The sequence below is a fragment of the Cimex lectularius genome, unplaced genomic scaffold (genome assembly GCF_000648675.2).
Source record: "Cimex lectularius strain Harlan isolate CLEC.00 unplaced genomic scaffold, Clec_2.1 scaffold88, whole genome shotgun sequence".
In the NCBI taxonomy this organism is placed as follows: domain Eukaryota; kingdom Metazoa; phylum Arthropoda; class Insecta; order Hemiptera; family Cimicidae; genus Cimex; species Cimex lectularius.
Window position 1 is genome coordinate 309,049 of NW_019392660.1, and position 15,518 is coordinate 324,566.

At 37.3% G+C, this 15,518-nt stretch overlaps 1 protein-coding gene across 4 annotated transcripts in view; it reads right to left on the reverse strand.

The window, feature by feature from the left end:
- The window catches only part of LOC106668030 (phorbol ester/diacylglycerol-binding protein unc-13-like), a 210,494-nt gene that overhangs the window by 55,267 nt on the left and 139,709 nt on the right, over positions 1-15,518 (reverse strand). For all 4 annotated transcript variants that reach the window (XM_024224843.1, XM_014396429.2, XM_024224841.1 and 1 more), the window contains exon 6: positions 6,787-6,910. In XM_024224843.1, the coding sequence (XP_024080611.1) occupies positions 6,787-6,910 (124 nt within the window). The remainder of the gene's footprint in view (positions 1-6,786; positions 6,911-15,518) is intronic.

A 15,518-nucleotide genomic window follows, 5' to 3' on the forward strand; every position in this document is an offset into this window, starting at 1 on the left:
ACAAAAAAAGATACCAACTTCCACTCAAGTGAACTGCCTAGGACTATACTTAAACTAGTAGAATTAAAAGACAATTTAACAGAATACTTGGACAACTACAAAGACTCCTAGGACCATAATTCGTCTTATCTGCCAAGACTCAACGTTATACAAGACTTTAAATTCACTAATTTCGTGGTCCGCATGACCAATTAATGTATTACAATTAATTAAGGTTTTTAGTTGAGATAAAAAAGTCAGTGTCACGAGCGGGATTCGAACCCACGACCTTCGGCTAGATACGCCGCTACTCTACCACTTGAGTTATCGTGAATTCGATCCACTCGGACACTAACTTCCCATCTCAACCCCACCTTTCTGGGGGACTAACCATGGGAAGTTAGTGTCCGAGTGGATCGAAGTCACGATAGCTCAAGTGGTAGAGTTGCGGCGTATCTAGCCGAAGGTCGTGGGTTCGAATCCCGCTCGTGACACTTACTTTTTTATCTCAACTAAAAACCTTAATTAATTGAAAGATATTATTAATACTTATGTAATTACAAATAATAATTGTATAACTAAAACAAAACATGTAAAAAAAGTCGAGATTTATAGATGTTGTTGTATTTTGATAGAAGTGTACCTAATTCAGCTGTAAATTATACTACTATATTAAAGGATTTAATCCATAACGAAATAACAATATTTCTAAACGCTAACATAAAAATTTTTTTGGTTGATATTCATGGATGTTTTGAAAAAGGAAAATTGCATAGCAGCACAAGATATTTCTATACTTTACTATGATTTATTCTATGTAGACAAGCCCATATCTTTTGGAAAACTATGTTTGTTAATTATTGTCAAAATTCAAAAGGTGGGGTAGAGATGGGAAGTTAGTGTCCGAGTGGATCGAGGTCACGATAGCTCAAGTGGTAGAGTAGCGGCGAATCTAGCCGAAAGTCGTGGGGTCGAATCCCGCTCGTGACATTAATTTTTTATCTGTACTAAAAAACTTAATTAATTGAACGATATTAATTGGTCAAGCGGATCCCGAAAACTAGTGAATGTAATTATTTTCAAAGTTCAACGGTTTCATAGAAAATTAATATAGGTTTGAATGCTGAAGAGCTATATTCTTGTCATATCTGGCGGATTATTATCCGTACACTAAAAAATTGTATCTATTTGTTGGCTAAACCGACAGGCAATTTCCTAAGTACTAGTTGTTCTAGAATATTTATGAACATTTAAACAATGTGAAATTTTATTAACTATTAATATAGAACTGTTGTAGTTAAGTATTTGTTTTATCTGTATATTGCTGAAAATAGTATAAGTATAACCTCCGAAACGCTGACAAGAAACAGTAGCAATGCGATTTATGTTCATTAATATTCATTAATTTCTTGGTAGCGAAAATCCTAGTCAGAAGGAGATAAACAAAGAACCGTAAATCTGCTCAAGTGTTATTGGTAGTCTGGTGTGCCAAATATAGTTGCCAATTTTAAAAAAGTTCAGAAAAATACAGGTCGGGAGTTCAACTTCATCCGCCTTTGGAATGGAAGGTAAATGGGGATTCGCATTTGAAGAAATTTAATTACTGTAGTCGCGCTACTTGAATTCCAGACTCGTTACGGGACAGCCATTTCTGAAATTGTGCATTCGTGTGTAATTCTCATTAGAAATAAAATTAACACGTGTATTCTCGGGAATATTAAGTTAATATTTTTTAAAGGTAATTCAACAAAAATGACGGAGGAAGGCAAAGTAGACCAAGAAATTTTTAGATGGTTCATCATAAGATAATTCAATTTTCTTCAAAAAAAAATAACAGCCCTTTATTATTTCGTTCATCTCACCGTGATACACTATATGAATTATATTAAGCAACATGAAATAATTAAATTTTAATATAAATGTCTAATTGTTTTGGCAATTATAAGATAAGAAAACTATTTCTGGGCCTTCATACGGACTTAATTGTAACTTGAGTAAGAAATTCTACTAAATCTCGGTATATACCTTTTTACACCCCTCTTTGAAAGTTCTCACCAATGCTTTAAACATTAAGCCCGCTTTCATATTGCTCGTGGATAGTGTTTTCAGGAGTATGATTTTGATATTGTTACGATAATTTTGCAGCATTACATTTACTACTTTAACCAAAACTCAATAAGGGTTGTAAAGTGGTATGAAATAATATAAATTGTTTAAAAAATAACGCTCTTTAAGATCGTTTTGGTTAAGAAAACACTCTTCAACTTTTAAGTGAACTAGTCATATCTCAATTAAGGGTAGATGTTAAATGTGTGGTGATTAGTGACCGTTAGTCGATGATTATTCGGAAATGGTGAGATGCGGTCGGGTGTGATTTAGGTTTCAGAAAAGCATTTCCTTTATCGGGCCAACGTTTCGATCTATATTGAGATCATCTTCACGGTCTATTATTTCTTCGAGATGTTTATCAATATTAGGACAGTCTTGGAAAAATTTATTAGTTTGTTGTGTACCTGGACTCGTCGGGCTAGGAAGTAACAAACCTCAGATGGAACGTTTAACACTCCAAACCGTTCAACCGAGATCCAATCAGCTATGCTAAACGAGAGTCGAAGAATCTAAAACTGCAGAAGAAGGATCATCCTAACCTGACTCAGAATTGGCTATTGACACGAATACTAATTTTGGGCCAAACTCCGCTTACGTGCATGGTTTCTAATAAAGGCTGTTCAATGTGTTCCATTTAATTAGAGTGTCACTCCTTGGCTCTTTAGAGAGCGATTAGGAATGCCGCAGACTAAAGATTTGTGCACGAGCGCACATTTGGGTCCCATCGTCCCATTCTGGAGCAAACAAGGGTAATTCTGTTATACAGATCTTTTGTTTGCTGCAGGTAATCCTATTAATATATGTGCGATCAATTTGGTGATAAAGTTTTAATGTTACATGAGAATGTAATTATATGCGTGAATGTGTGTTCAGTACAAGAGAGTTGATTTTCAAGTAAATCATCGACCCTCAATGGTAGTACAATGTGGTTAAGGCTCGTGTCCTCATCCCGGTTCCTTCATTATATCCTGTGACCCCCTCCCAAACCTTGGTTACAACGGGGGGGGGGGTGTGCGGGAGCAAAATAAAGGTGTAGCCCAGAGGGCGTGACAACCTCTCTAAACCACAAGTTGTACTCGTGTCGGCCTCGGGTCGACATGGGCGGCGGGTGCCTTATCAGAGGTACACAAGGGTTAGAGTACCAGATTTTGTCTGCATAGACGGGGGAGGGTGCATAACCATCTGTACTATGGGATAACAGAAATGTTTCAAAATTCAGCCCCTGTTACACTGGGAATGGATTCGTAGTGGTACGTGGTGAGGCTTTTGAGTCTGAGCTCGATTGGAGGCTTTTACAGTAGGCGGTACTCCTCTAGGGGGTGGTTAGCAATTCCACTTTAAATAGAGCGGATCCGATAGTTCTTACGTTGGGGAAGTCTCAATACTCTGGGAGATAGAGTGGCTTTCTCTATCTAGGGAGTGCCCAGGAGACCGGGCTGATGTATTTCGGCTTAGGTAGCCCGTTGCGCACGGCATACGGTCTGATGATTAATGCAGATCCGACCACTCGGAATGGGCAAGCGGGCAGCGAGGTTGTAGTGGTCCCTCGGGGCTGAGCTGCCTCTACACCAATGCTGCGGGAGTAACACCATTCTGTCGCATGTAGAGGTGCGTCAGCTCTCATCTTGAGAATCACATCGTCCGATAAGGCCGAATAGGGTAGGTGCGGACGTTAAAGATCCTCATTGTCCTTTTTAGGACGACCGAGTATACTGGAAGGACGACCCTCTATCAGACAATACCTAGTAACAAGCATAAGCCTATGTGCGTGATAAAGGCTGATGGAGAAATATCTAGATGTCATTGTGTGATGTACTGTTTTTACATAATTCTGGTCATAGTACCCTCCAGAGGTAGCTTTAGAAAAGCACACTATGTAAAATCAGTACATCATTGAAATTTAGATTACAGATGTTTTGTAACTTCAAGTGCTGTAAAATTTCGTTAATAGGAATATCTAAAAAATTATATGGATTAATGTCTAAATAAGACAAGATAAGTTTCCAAAAATTTGAAGAAATATCAAAACATTCTTCTGCTATTAATTTTACCATTAATTTTCTATATAGGTGTTAACGTTGTTAAAACTGATTTTTTTTCACGGTGGAAAAGAAGCCAAATTCTTTTTACTTTAGGCAGGTTAGCGAGTCAAGAAGCTGGATTTCTTTTCGGTTCCAGCCCCATCCCTCGGGAGAGATTCGATCTGAACTTTTCACGTCTAGTCAGCCGACTTTACAAACCTAGTGCCAGTGTGCCACATGAAAGAGCTGATGCATTATTTATTTGCGGTTTTTGCCCGTCAAGATGAAAGCTTTGGGCCAGTCGATTCATCAAAAAAGCATCTAAATTCGCTAAATCCTGTACAGAAGAGTGTTCTATTCACAAACTAAAATATGCATAATCATGGAAAAACCAATTACATTTATTTTTTTTTACATAGAAAATATGTTTCCGAAAATCAGCCTAGGCTCAACTATTAACAAAAACCCCGTACAATTTAAACAGCCGGATGCTTTTGAAATCTAATTAACAAAATATAGAAAACACGCCCAGTTTTCAATCTTTATCAAAGAAATGAATTAAAAACGTCTTTGCTTTTGATGGCTGAGGATTATGCACGAATGTGTGCACATAACGGGTTGAAGCCTCCAGAGCAGGATCTTGCTGTAAATCAACGGAATATATCGTCGTCCTGACTACTTTACGAGTTCCTCTGACAAGAGCGTCGCCTGTTCTACTTTTTAATTTTAGAGACGAGGAAGTCAAGAAGACTATTTTTAGAAAAGCAAGTATGAGTTTCATTGTTGTTTGAAATTTTTTTAAGGAATTAATTGAACATCATAACGAAAATAAGTTTAAAAAATCCGTAATTCCATTCATGTTCAAAATCGAAACATATAAGTACATAATAAAAGATGAATATTTGCTAAATGATTAATTCACTATTTTCGTGGTCCGTTTGACCAATTAATACAAGCCAATTAATTAAGGATTTTAGTTGAGATGAAAAAAAGTTAATGGCATGGGAGGGATTCCAACCCACGACCTTCGTCTAGATACGCCGCTGCTCTACCACCTGGCAAAAGGAGGGAGTTTTCCCTCCTTTTGCCAGGTGGTAGAGCAGCGGCGTATCTAGCCGAAGGTCGTGGGTTCGAATCCCTCTCGTGCCATTAACTTTTTTTCATCTCAACTAAAAACCTTAATTAATTTGCTAAATGTTTAAAATTAAAAAAAACATTTGTTCTCAAAATTTCAAATGTTTAGAAAAGCAATAACCTTCATTGGGGCCAGCTGTGGGGTTTAGGGCGTATGAGTCGAATTTATTATGGTAGCGGTTCGAATCTCAGCAAAGCACTTGTAAATTTATGTGCGATAGATTTTGAAAGGAAGTATCGTTAAGTGGTTCTGTCCCTCATTTGCACAAACAGGTAGTTGGATGTTAAGATCTATTTTATGACACGAATTAATTTATCTTATTTTACTATAATATATTTTATTTCTTTTAAAGGAAAATTTAAAATAATTTCGATTTTTACAAATCGATGAAATGATCACGTTTTTTGCAGAAAATTGTTATTTTTCACAAAATATGTAACTCAATTTTTCTGGAGTGGTGTTTATTGGAACTAGCCGAAAGGGAAATGGTTGTACCTAGGAAAACTCTCATTTCGGTCATTTCTATAAAAATGAAGATAATGGACCAATGTGAAAATTTCTTAAAAATGATAGTTTCGAAATCCAAAATAAAAAATGAACGGTCGCATTTAAAAACTTACATGTTTTTTCATACAACCTACTTAATAGGGCATGTTGTATGTCAAAAAACATTGATTCAAAAAGTTATGTCTGGATTTATCATAATATGAATGTTAGGGGGAGACATCGTCCGTAGCAAAAGACGCATAATTGGTTATGCGAAATGAAACATTAAAAAATTTTCCCAATGTTTGACTCGGAAATCGATTAAGGTTACTATTTGTTTATTTAGATTTTGAAAAAAAAATTAAATATAAAAGTTTTTTTAAATAAATTAATTTTTTGATGGATTTATAATTTTAGACAAAAACATTTTTACATAATCATAGATTTTTCAATAAAAACTATACTGAAATAATGGAATGTATGTTTATAAACTGAAATTATGTTTTGAAAAAATTAAACTGTTAAATTTTTCTGAACAATGGGCTTTTGTGAAATGGCACAATTCCCATAGTGATGGCAGATGATAGTTGAATATTTGGATAATGAAAAAAATTAACAACGCATAAATAAAAATCAGAATATTACTCGAATTGCAGCAGATACTAAAGTTAAGATGTTAAAAGTTGGTGTCTGATATTATAAATTATTGGAATTGATTAAAAATAGAACTATTTAGTTGGTGAATATGTGAAAAACATGGTAAAACATTGATCGAAAATGGTGGTTTTTTACGTCATTTGTACGAAGAGCGATAAAAGAAAAAACTTAAACATGATCAACTTTGACACACCTTACACCTAAAACGGTAGCCCCATGATTGACTTATGCTAATCCGTTGTTACTTTATATCGGCAATTAATTTTTAAGAAGCCGGTAGAGAAAAAAAAGAAAAGTTTTGGAGGAAATAAGAGAGGATATGGAATACAAGGTGTTCATGCGGCCAAAATTCTTTATTTAGGGGTAGAAATAGGTTTTGTCGTAGCCGGCGTAACTTACCAAATGGCAATTCGAACCTACAGTCGACTAAAAGGGAATGGCCAGTCGCCTCTTTTGTACCCACCACTTCCCCATCCATCATCACGAGCTCGGCGTCCAAAGACACCCATTCACCCGGTCCTTCCTGAAAAAAAAATTGTAATTTATCATGTTTGAAGAATAAAATGAATGAATAAAATGAAGCAATGACTTTACAACTGGCGTGTTATACATAGAGTTAATTTGAACATTTTTCTTTCGTTTACAACGAATGATAATTCAAGAACGTAACAATATAATTTTATTTTCCTGTCTTTCTCGCATTTTTACAATATTTCTTATAAATTTTCTTCATGTTTCGCCAGCCAAGTTATCAGATTATATGATATAACGGTATACTCTATTTTGGTATCCTCTATTTTCGGTGAAACTTTCACATTTTAAATTCACTAGTTTCGTGGTCCGCTTGACCAATTAATATCTTACAATTAATTAAGGTTTTTAGTTAAGATAAAAAAGTCAGTGACACGAGCGGGATTCGAACCCGCGATCTTCGGCGGCTAGATACGCCGCTGCTCTACCACTTGAGCTATTGTGACCTCGATCCACTCGCACACTAACTTCCCATCTCAACCCCACCTTTTGAATTTTCCGTCCTTTTTGCCATTTTTCAACCAATACCCTTCATAAATATCAATTAATTGCAAAATGTTAATTGGTGAATCCGACAATACCGGCAAGGCAGGAAGAAGAAAAAAATATTCCTACTAGTTTTTCAAATGTCGTGTAATCTATTTGATTCTCGGCGACAAATGAAATGGCCACGAGAAGCTTTGACCCACTTGTGACCTGACTTTTTTATCTCAACTAAAAACCTTAATTAATTGAAAGATATTAACGTTAATGTTAAACATATTTCCAAGGCTTTATTCTGTATAGATTTTTGGATTTTTGAAGTCAAAATTGTGTTGGTGTTCAAAGTGGTGGGTAGCGAGTGCTGTAGGATTTTGCTTGGGTTTTTTGCAATCATAGATATGTTGCTTTACTCTCTTGTCCAGATATTGGGATGTAAGACCGATGTAAGTTGCCGGACAGTTTGAACAGTTGATCTTGTAGATTACGTCAGATTTATTTATTATTGGAGTGGGATCTTTAACTTTGGAAAAAAGTGTTTGGATTGTTTTATAATTTTTGAAAACTATACAAACTTAAGACTGGCCGCTTTTTGTCCGGAACATAACTTTTTCTTCACTGTTTCATTTCAGGGATCATATTACTGCTGCTCTACCACTTGAGCTATCGTGACTTCGTTCCGCTCGGAAACTAACTTCCCACCTCAACCTCACCTATGAATTTTCCCTCCTTTTTGCCATTTTTCAAATGTCGTGTAATCTATTTGATTCTCGGCGACAAATGAAATGTCCACGGAGAGCTTTAGTGAAGGTGAACTTTATTTTAACTTATCAAATGCACTAGTTTTCGTGGTCCGCTTGACCAATTAATATCTTTCAATTAATTAAGGTTTTTGGTTGAGATAAAGCGTATCTAGCCGAAACTACAAACTTTTACATTTTGTTTTTATTGGTGCAGGGCGGGTGCTGAGACTACAAAATGGGCAACGCCGGATTACAGAGCTAGTTGTGCATAAAATAACAGAACTAAGAAGCACGTATACAAAACATAAGTAGGGATATGACCATCCATGCGCGCTAGTAAATTACATTCCCACGCCAGATTTCTTTCACACACCACAGAGTACTGCAAATCCTCGGGATAATTTGAGAATAAACCACTTCATTCACGCAAATAAATACATTATTTCTGGTAGTATTCTAATAGTTTTTTCTATCAGTTCGATTAGTGATCTGAGATAACGGAATGACGTTTGGTGTGTGTATGAATGCTGAGACAGCGTGAATGGAGAAGCTTCTTGCCGAATTACCGCGATGAATATCGAACATTTTTTGGAGTATAGTGCGAGACTAATGTGCGAATGTAATTTATTATTTTGAATTGAGGAGCTACTTCCCCTGATGCTGATGCTTATAACAGTTTTAAAAATGGAGCGCGAGTGCGCATGAGTTGGCGTATTGCGTGGCGGCTCCGGCAGAGAAGGAACGCGTGGCGTCCAGATGGGTGGCCTTTTGCTTTTGCCTGCTTTGCCTTTTTCCCCAGGGACGACAGGAGATATACTTGTGGATCCAATAACATTTTTTTGGACAAAGGAGATTTTTTTCTGGCATATCGGATTGGGCAGCCGTCTTCGATTGACTTCGACATTTGTGGCATGTACCCCATCATTTGGACAAGTAATTTGAATTATGTTTCGTTAGTGATGGAATCGCACGTGCATATGCAAAAATAAAAAGATATGTAAACAGACGATTTCAATTGAACAGAACAGTTAACAAGAAGAAACTACAGATATATCAGCTTTCAGATCTCATTACAAAATCTCCAGGGTTTAAGGATTATTCAAAAGGAAGATAAATCGTGTTTATAAATGAAATTTTGTTTATACTAGTAACGAGGATTTAATTTCCTTTGCTATTGAGAATAATACGGTTAATAATACTTTGCATTTGTAGCTCCCAGACAGTGGAGTTACAATGTTTTCTGGCCTGTGCTATAAAAAATAAACTGGGTTGGCAAAGGTTGGTTTTATACTGGCTGGATGGAACATCGATCCGATAGCCGTCCTGCAAAAGGGAAGTGGGAGTGACCCATGTCTGATCCGAGAGCAACAAGTGTGCGGGGGTTGTATGCATTTAGCCCACTCACCCTGGACGGTTTACTATCCAGTCAATCCTTTCACCCTAATGTAACGACGTAATAACGATACGTATTATTTTATCATTTTAAAAATGTGTTTTTGAATTCCGCTCGTGACACAGAGATTTTTTATCTCGACCAATACCTTTCATAAATATTAATTAATTGAAAAAAGTTAATTGAAAATTGATGTACTATATTGTAGCCTCACATTGTAAAAACTTTCTTTCTCTCATCATATATTTATAGAGCCTTCCTCTTGTGTGATTTTTTAAATATGTTTTGGCTTTCTTTATGAAAATTCAGCTTGTTCGGTCAAAGGATTTGTTAAAGTAAAAATAAATGGGTTTTTTTGTGAACTTTTTCTCATTAAATCGACAACAATTAATATTTATGAAAAGTATTGGAAGAAATAAAAATGTCAGTGTCACCCCCCCTCCTTTTTGCCATTTGTCAAATGCCGTGTAATCTATTTGATTCTCGGCGACAAATGAAAAGGCCACGGAGAGTTTCATTATATACTTCAGTTTAATTATTAAATCCATTACAATTCGTGGTCCGATTGAATAATTAACATTTTTCAATTAATTAATATTTATGAAAGGTATTGGTCGATATTTAAAAAAAATCGAAAAATGGCAAAAAGGAGGGAAAATTCAAAAGGTGGGGTTGAGATGGGAAGTGAGTGTCCACGATAGCTCAAGTGGTAGAGCAGCGGCGTATTTAGCCGAAGATTGTGGGTTCGAATCCCGCTCGTGACACTGACTATTTTATCTCGACCAATACCTTCCATAAATATTAATTAAGTGAACAATTTTAATTGGTCAATCGGACCACGAATTGTAATGGATCGACAATAATGTTTTTCAGGAGCTATGGTACACAAATGGAGATATGCTCAAGAGGACGCACAGGGTCCCGCCACTTTCCTTCAAAATACTACAATACGTAAGCAAAATACTTATTGTTAGAAAATGTCATGTCAATTAACTGAAACAGCTTGTTTGGTACAGACTGTTGTTATAATTCTATCAGAAAGTGATAACAGGTAACTTTTATCAACTTTTATTTATACATAAGCTCACAATGAAATTAATAACAGCTAATGAGGTTTTTAAATTTTATGCACTTATTGTTAAAATTTATGTATTAATGAATCCCAACAAAAACGAAGCAAGACCACCCACCAATCCAGACCCTCTCCACAAATCATTAATCTATCACTGAAGTGATATCTAATCTACATTGTGGTCAACTTCACTTTTATGCACATAGCATTAAACTTTAAGGATTAAAACATAAGGACCATTTGTTCTGACACAGGAGAGGTGGGTTTGAAGAGAAGGTATCGAACTCAGAATAAAAGAAAAGTTTCTCATTTCTCATTCAGAATCGGCTCTCGGTATGATACGCGTTTCCCGCTCTTTCAAATTCCGATTTAGGGCGCTAACAGTCATTAGACGCAAAAACTGCGCTAACACTCTATAATCGCAAAAATTAGCGAATCGGTTATTGGTGCAAAACTATTGGTACAATATAGTCGCTAAAACTACAGAATTGGTTTCGCTGATATAAAGATAGGAAGAAACAAACTTCATCATTACAGGGAGCAGTGGTGTAGGTGGAAGAACGAATTGCAGGCATGTGCATACAATGGAAAGGCCTTCGATGTTGGTAATTTGAATTCCTTCCAGAGAAAATTGAACCTGCAAAATGTTTTACCACAGTTACCGTTACGTTCGGGATGAAAAAGACAAAGATTTGGATTTGGATTCATATAGGCTCAAATCCGCACATGTAAGTACATATACACAAAACCTATTGGCTTTTCGTTCACCGGCAATTTCCGCTTTACTACGCTATTTACGTAAATTGCCGACAAACTCGAGAAATGCCCATCCCATAGTCCGGGGGCAGACCTCAGTTTTATCCGTCCAGCAAAAGTGGGGATGTTGTCAATAGCTAGGTTAATTCAGCATCCAACGGATGCAGTTCCAAAACTATTCATACTCATATTCATTGGTAAATATATTCTCTCCTATTAACATACCGTTCACTCAATTAAGGTGGTGGAGTACTCGTTACCCATACCCTTTAAACATATTATACAACTAGCCTAATTGAGGGAGATGGGGTGCTGGATATTCCGCCATAGACCCTCTCGCATCACACATTCACGTTAATAAATACCTTCACCATCCACACAAACTAGGTATACACAATTATTAGTACTACGTACAATAGAACAACCCCGTTTCCTCCAAGAACGGGAACAGGGGACCCAAATGCTCGCTGCTGTGCTCAAGCCCAATTCTCAAATCCAATGGCATTCCTGCCCCCTCACTTTATGAAAGAATTGCACCTTTAATTAGGTGGGACAGATTGAACAACCTTTCTCTGCATGCCAGACATATACGCGTGCTACCAAAAATAAGTGTCCGTACGTCAATCTCGCATTGGCTATTCTTAATCGGGTGAAGATGATCCTTTTTCTACGAGTCAGATCCTTCGAGCGCCACCCGACGATAGTGCTCTTGATACGCGAGAGCTTCTCTGTCGATCCGGTCCATTGACGCTGCCACCTTCTCCGGCTTTTCATTACCCTCCAGACCTACGTATCCAGCTACCCAGAAAACTTCCATCGTTTTTCCGAGACTCTCTAGTTCGTGGTATCTTTCCAACAAAAGCACTACGAGAGAATCGGCGGTAAACCCGTCTTGAAACGCAGTAACTAGGTCAGTGCAGACTAGGTAGGCAGAGCCACCATTGCCTCGAATCACCCCAAGCTCGTCTCAAATCGCATTCAGTTTTGTCGTATAAACGCTACAATGCAGCGAGAGCCAGCACGAAGTGGACGCACCTTCGCGATACACGTCACAAGCCACACCTTCGTCAGTCTTAGACCTGTTTGGAAAGACACGCCGAAAACCAGCGTTCCTCGATATAAGTTCAAAGAATTTAGTTTGGTATGGCGGAGTACACGACTTGGCTAATCACGAGATCTTCCCAGACGGATGGGAGGACCCAAGGCGGAGTCGCGCGGTTGTCCAGCTCGAGTACCGTTCCAGCTGTCATCCCCTCCCACCGTAAGGCTTCGCCGAAGGGTATTCCTAGAGGTCGCGTCAGGGTCTGAAGTCGCTTTTATATTGTACTATGCTAGCATCTAAGGATCACTCCCGAAAGCGGATGTCCCTGTTTGGCAAGGAACCACGTCGAATAGCTGAGGGTGAGCTCCATTCCCAGCTCGGAGCAAAGGCTGGCCAAAGAGGTTATCCATAATGAGCCGGATACCGCTCGAAGACCCTGGTAGTAGAGCCTATGAAGCCTCTGCTGACGCGTTTTTCGAACTGAAGAATTGGCATTGCAATGATAAAATCAGGTGGAGCAGCGACTTACATATTTTCAGGAGGTCTCCCTCCGCTCCCCACCTGATGCGACCAATTAACTTTAACTTCCCCTCGACGGCATCAATGTGACCTTTTGATCAAACATGAAGCCGAGGAACCTCACCGACTGTACGTACCCAATCGCAGCGCTACTCAGGCAGAGCTGCGGAGGGTGTTAGTTATCCTCAGCCTGCAAAATTGGACGCATAAGGTTTTCGACGCAGAAAAGACGAATCTGGTTCCCTCCGCTTTTCCGGCTAGAACGTTTATCGTTGACTGCATCACTCCTCCAAGCACCGATCGGACTTTCCCAGAAAGGAAGAAGCAGAGGTCGGTGACGTATCAGTAATCGTCTGATTGGTCAGAGACACATCCAGCGATACAGTTCAAAGTATATCGCTTATAACCGGACCCTGAGAGACTACATTCGCTTGAACAAAGTTCCGGGACATCACGGACCCCAATCTGGGAATTTCTTTTCCTCAATAATGCCTTAAAAAACCGGGAGACAGAGAAAAAATATAGAAAACCCAATATTATTTAACAAAATTTACAAAAGCAAATAATTGTCAAAACCTTTGTTTTTTAATTTTATAAAAAAAATATAATTGAAAATAAAATAAACAAATAATAAGTGACAAGTTGTAGTGAACAAGAACAGAACACAAAAGAAAAATAAATCATTCAGTAAATAAAAATAAAAATAAAAAATCAATTATTTAATAACGTTTGTATTATTGTGCTTAACAAATGTAAAAAAAAAATTTAACCGTTAACGTTTAACCGTCAAAAATACGACGCCATCGACCCGGGAGGATATAAATAAATCCAGAGCTCCTCGGGAAAACATGAAAATAGCAACCCAACAAGCAAATAAATTTAAACCGCTGAAAAGTACTGCAAATCATCAGAAAGAACGAACACAGTAGTCGACTGTATTGAAAACATACCAAAAAATAATAACTAAATCAATGGAAAAACAAAAACAGCGGCGGATAAACCAAACCGCTGGCACGCTCGCGTGACTATTTTTACTCACTCCATTCAATATTAAATCACCTCTCTGTAAAGGGACGTCATGAATTATCCCCGAATCACCGTAGAGCCTTAGCTACGTTAGTAATATATTATTGGATACTGGGAACAATTCGTTTAAAACCAAAATTCGGTGTTTGAAATTAATGTGTAGAGATTAGTGACCGTTAATCGATAGTTATTCAGATATCGTGAGATGCGGTCGGGTGTGATGTAGGTTTCAGAAAAACATTTTCTTTATCGTGCCAACATTTTGATCTTTTATTGAGATCATCTTCAGGGCCTGGGATTTACAAACAATGTTTACATTTAGCAAATATATTTAGGATGTGGAAAAGTGAATTTATACAATGCAAATTATATTTTATATTCAAACAAAGTATTTCTATCAGTCAAAGTGTTTGTCTTCTGTGTAATTGTGCCATCCTTGCGTGTCGTGTTGAGAGTGCCAGTGAGATTTTGCTGTTTTATGTTTATATATGTTTGGTTTTGAAGGGGTGGGGAAGGAAGTCGGTCTATAAAAGACAATTTTGTGTAAGGCGTCGGCTTCTTTGAAGTGAAAAAAGCCGACAAAGGGGAACAATGTGTTGGTAATAGTTCGGCCAGATTATCCTTTCAGGATTATATAGATAGGGGATAAATAGGAAAAGGAAAGCTAAATTGTTGGAAAATTAGACTATGTGAAAAGTATTTGATGTGTGGAATGTAATGTAATGATGTGTGTATGTTATTTGTATTGTATTTGATTAATGATATTGGCGTAGCTGCGACTGAGTTTGCATGTATCTGTTCTGTAATTGTTGCTGTGTTTATCTCTGTTGATATAAACCATTTCTAAGAAATTACGTTTATATTTGTTTTGTTCTGTATGTAATATTTTCGGATTTTTGAAATCGAAATTGTGTCGAAATTGTGTTGGTGTTCAAAGTGGTGGGTAGCGAGTGCTGTAGGATTTTGCTTGGGTTTTTTGCAATCATAGATATGTTGCTTTACTCTCTTGTCCAGATATTGGGATGTAAGACCGATGTAAGTTGCCGGACAGTTTGAACAGTTGATCTTGTAGATTACGTCAGATTTATTTATTATTGGAGTGGGATCTTTAACTTTGGAAAAAAGTGTTTGGATTGTTTTATAATTTTTGAAAACTATTTTGAAGTTATCGGACGAGAGAAATGTGTTAAATTTATGTGATAAGCCTTGAATAAATGGTATGGAAATGTATGCTTGTTAGTTTGTATTTGATATACTTAATGTAGTATTATTAGTAATAGTGGAATGTGTTAGTGTTGAGTTGTAGTTGTTGATTATTCTGTTAATTATGTGTTTAGGGTAGAAATTGTTATGGAGGATCTGTTTGTATATCTTTATGTTCTTGTGGTGAAATGATTCATGGCTCAGGGTAATCATTCTGTGAAGTAACCCTCTGGCCGTGTTTATTACTGTATGAAGAGGATGGTGAGATTTAAAGTTGAGGTCGCGATCTGTGTTTCTTGGTTTTTGGTACCAATCTGTGATTAATGTGCCATCTGGTTGTTTTATCACAAGTGTGAAAACCCCTAC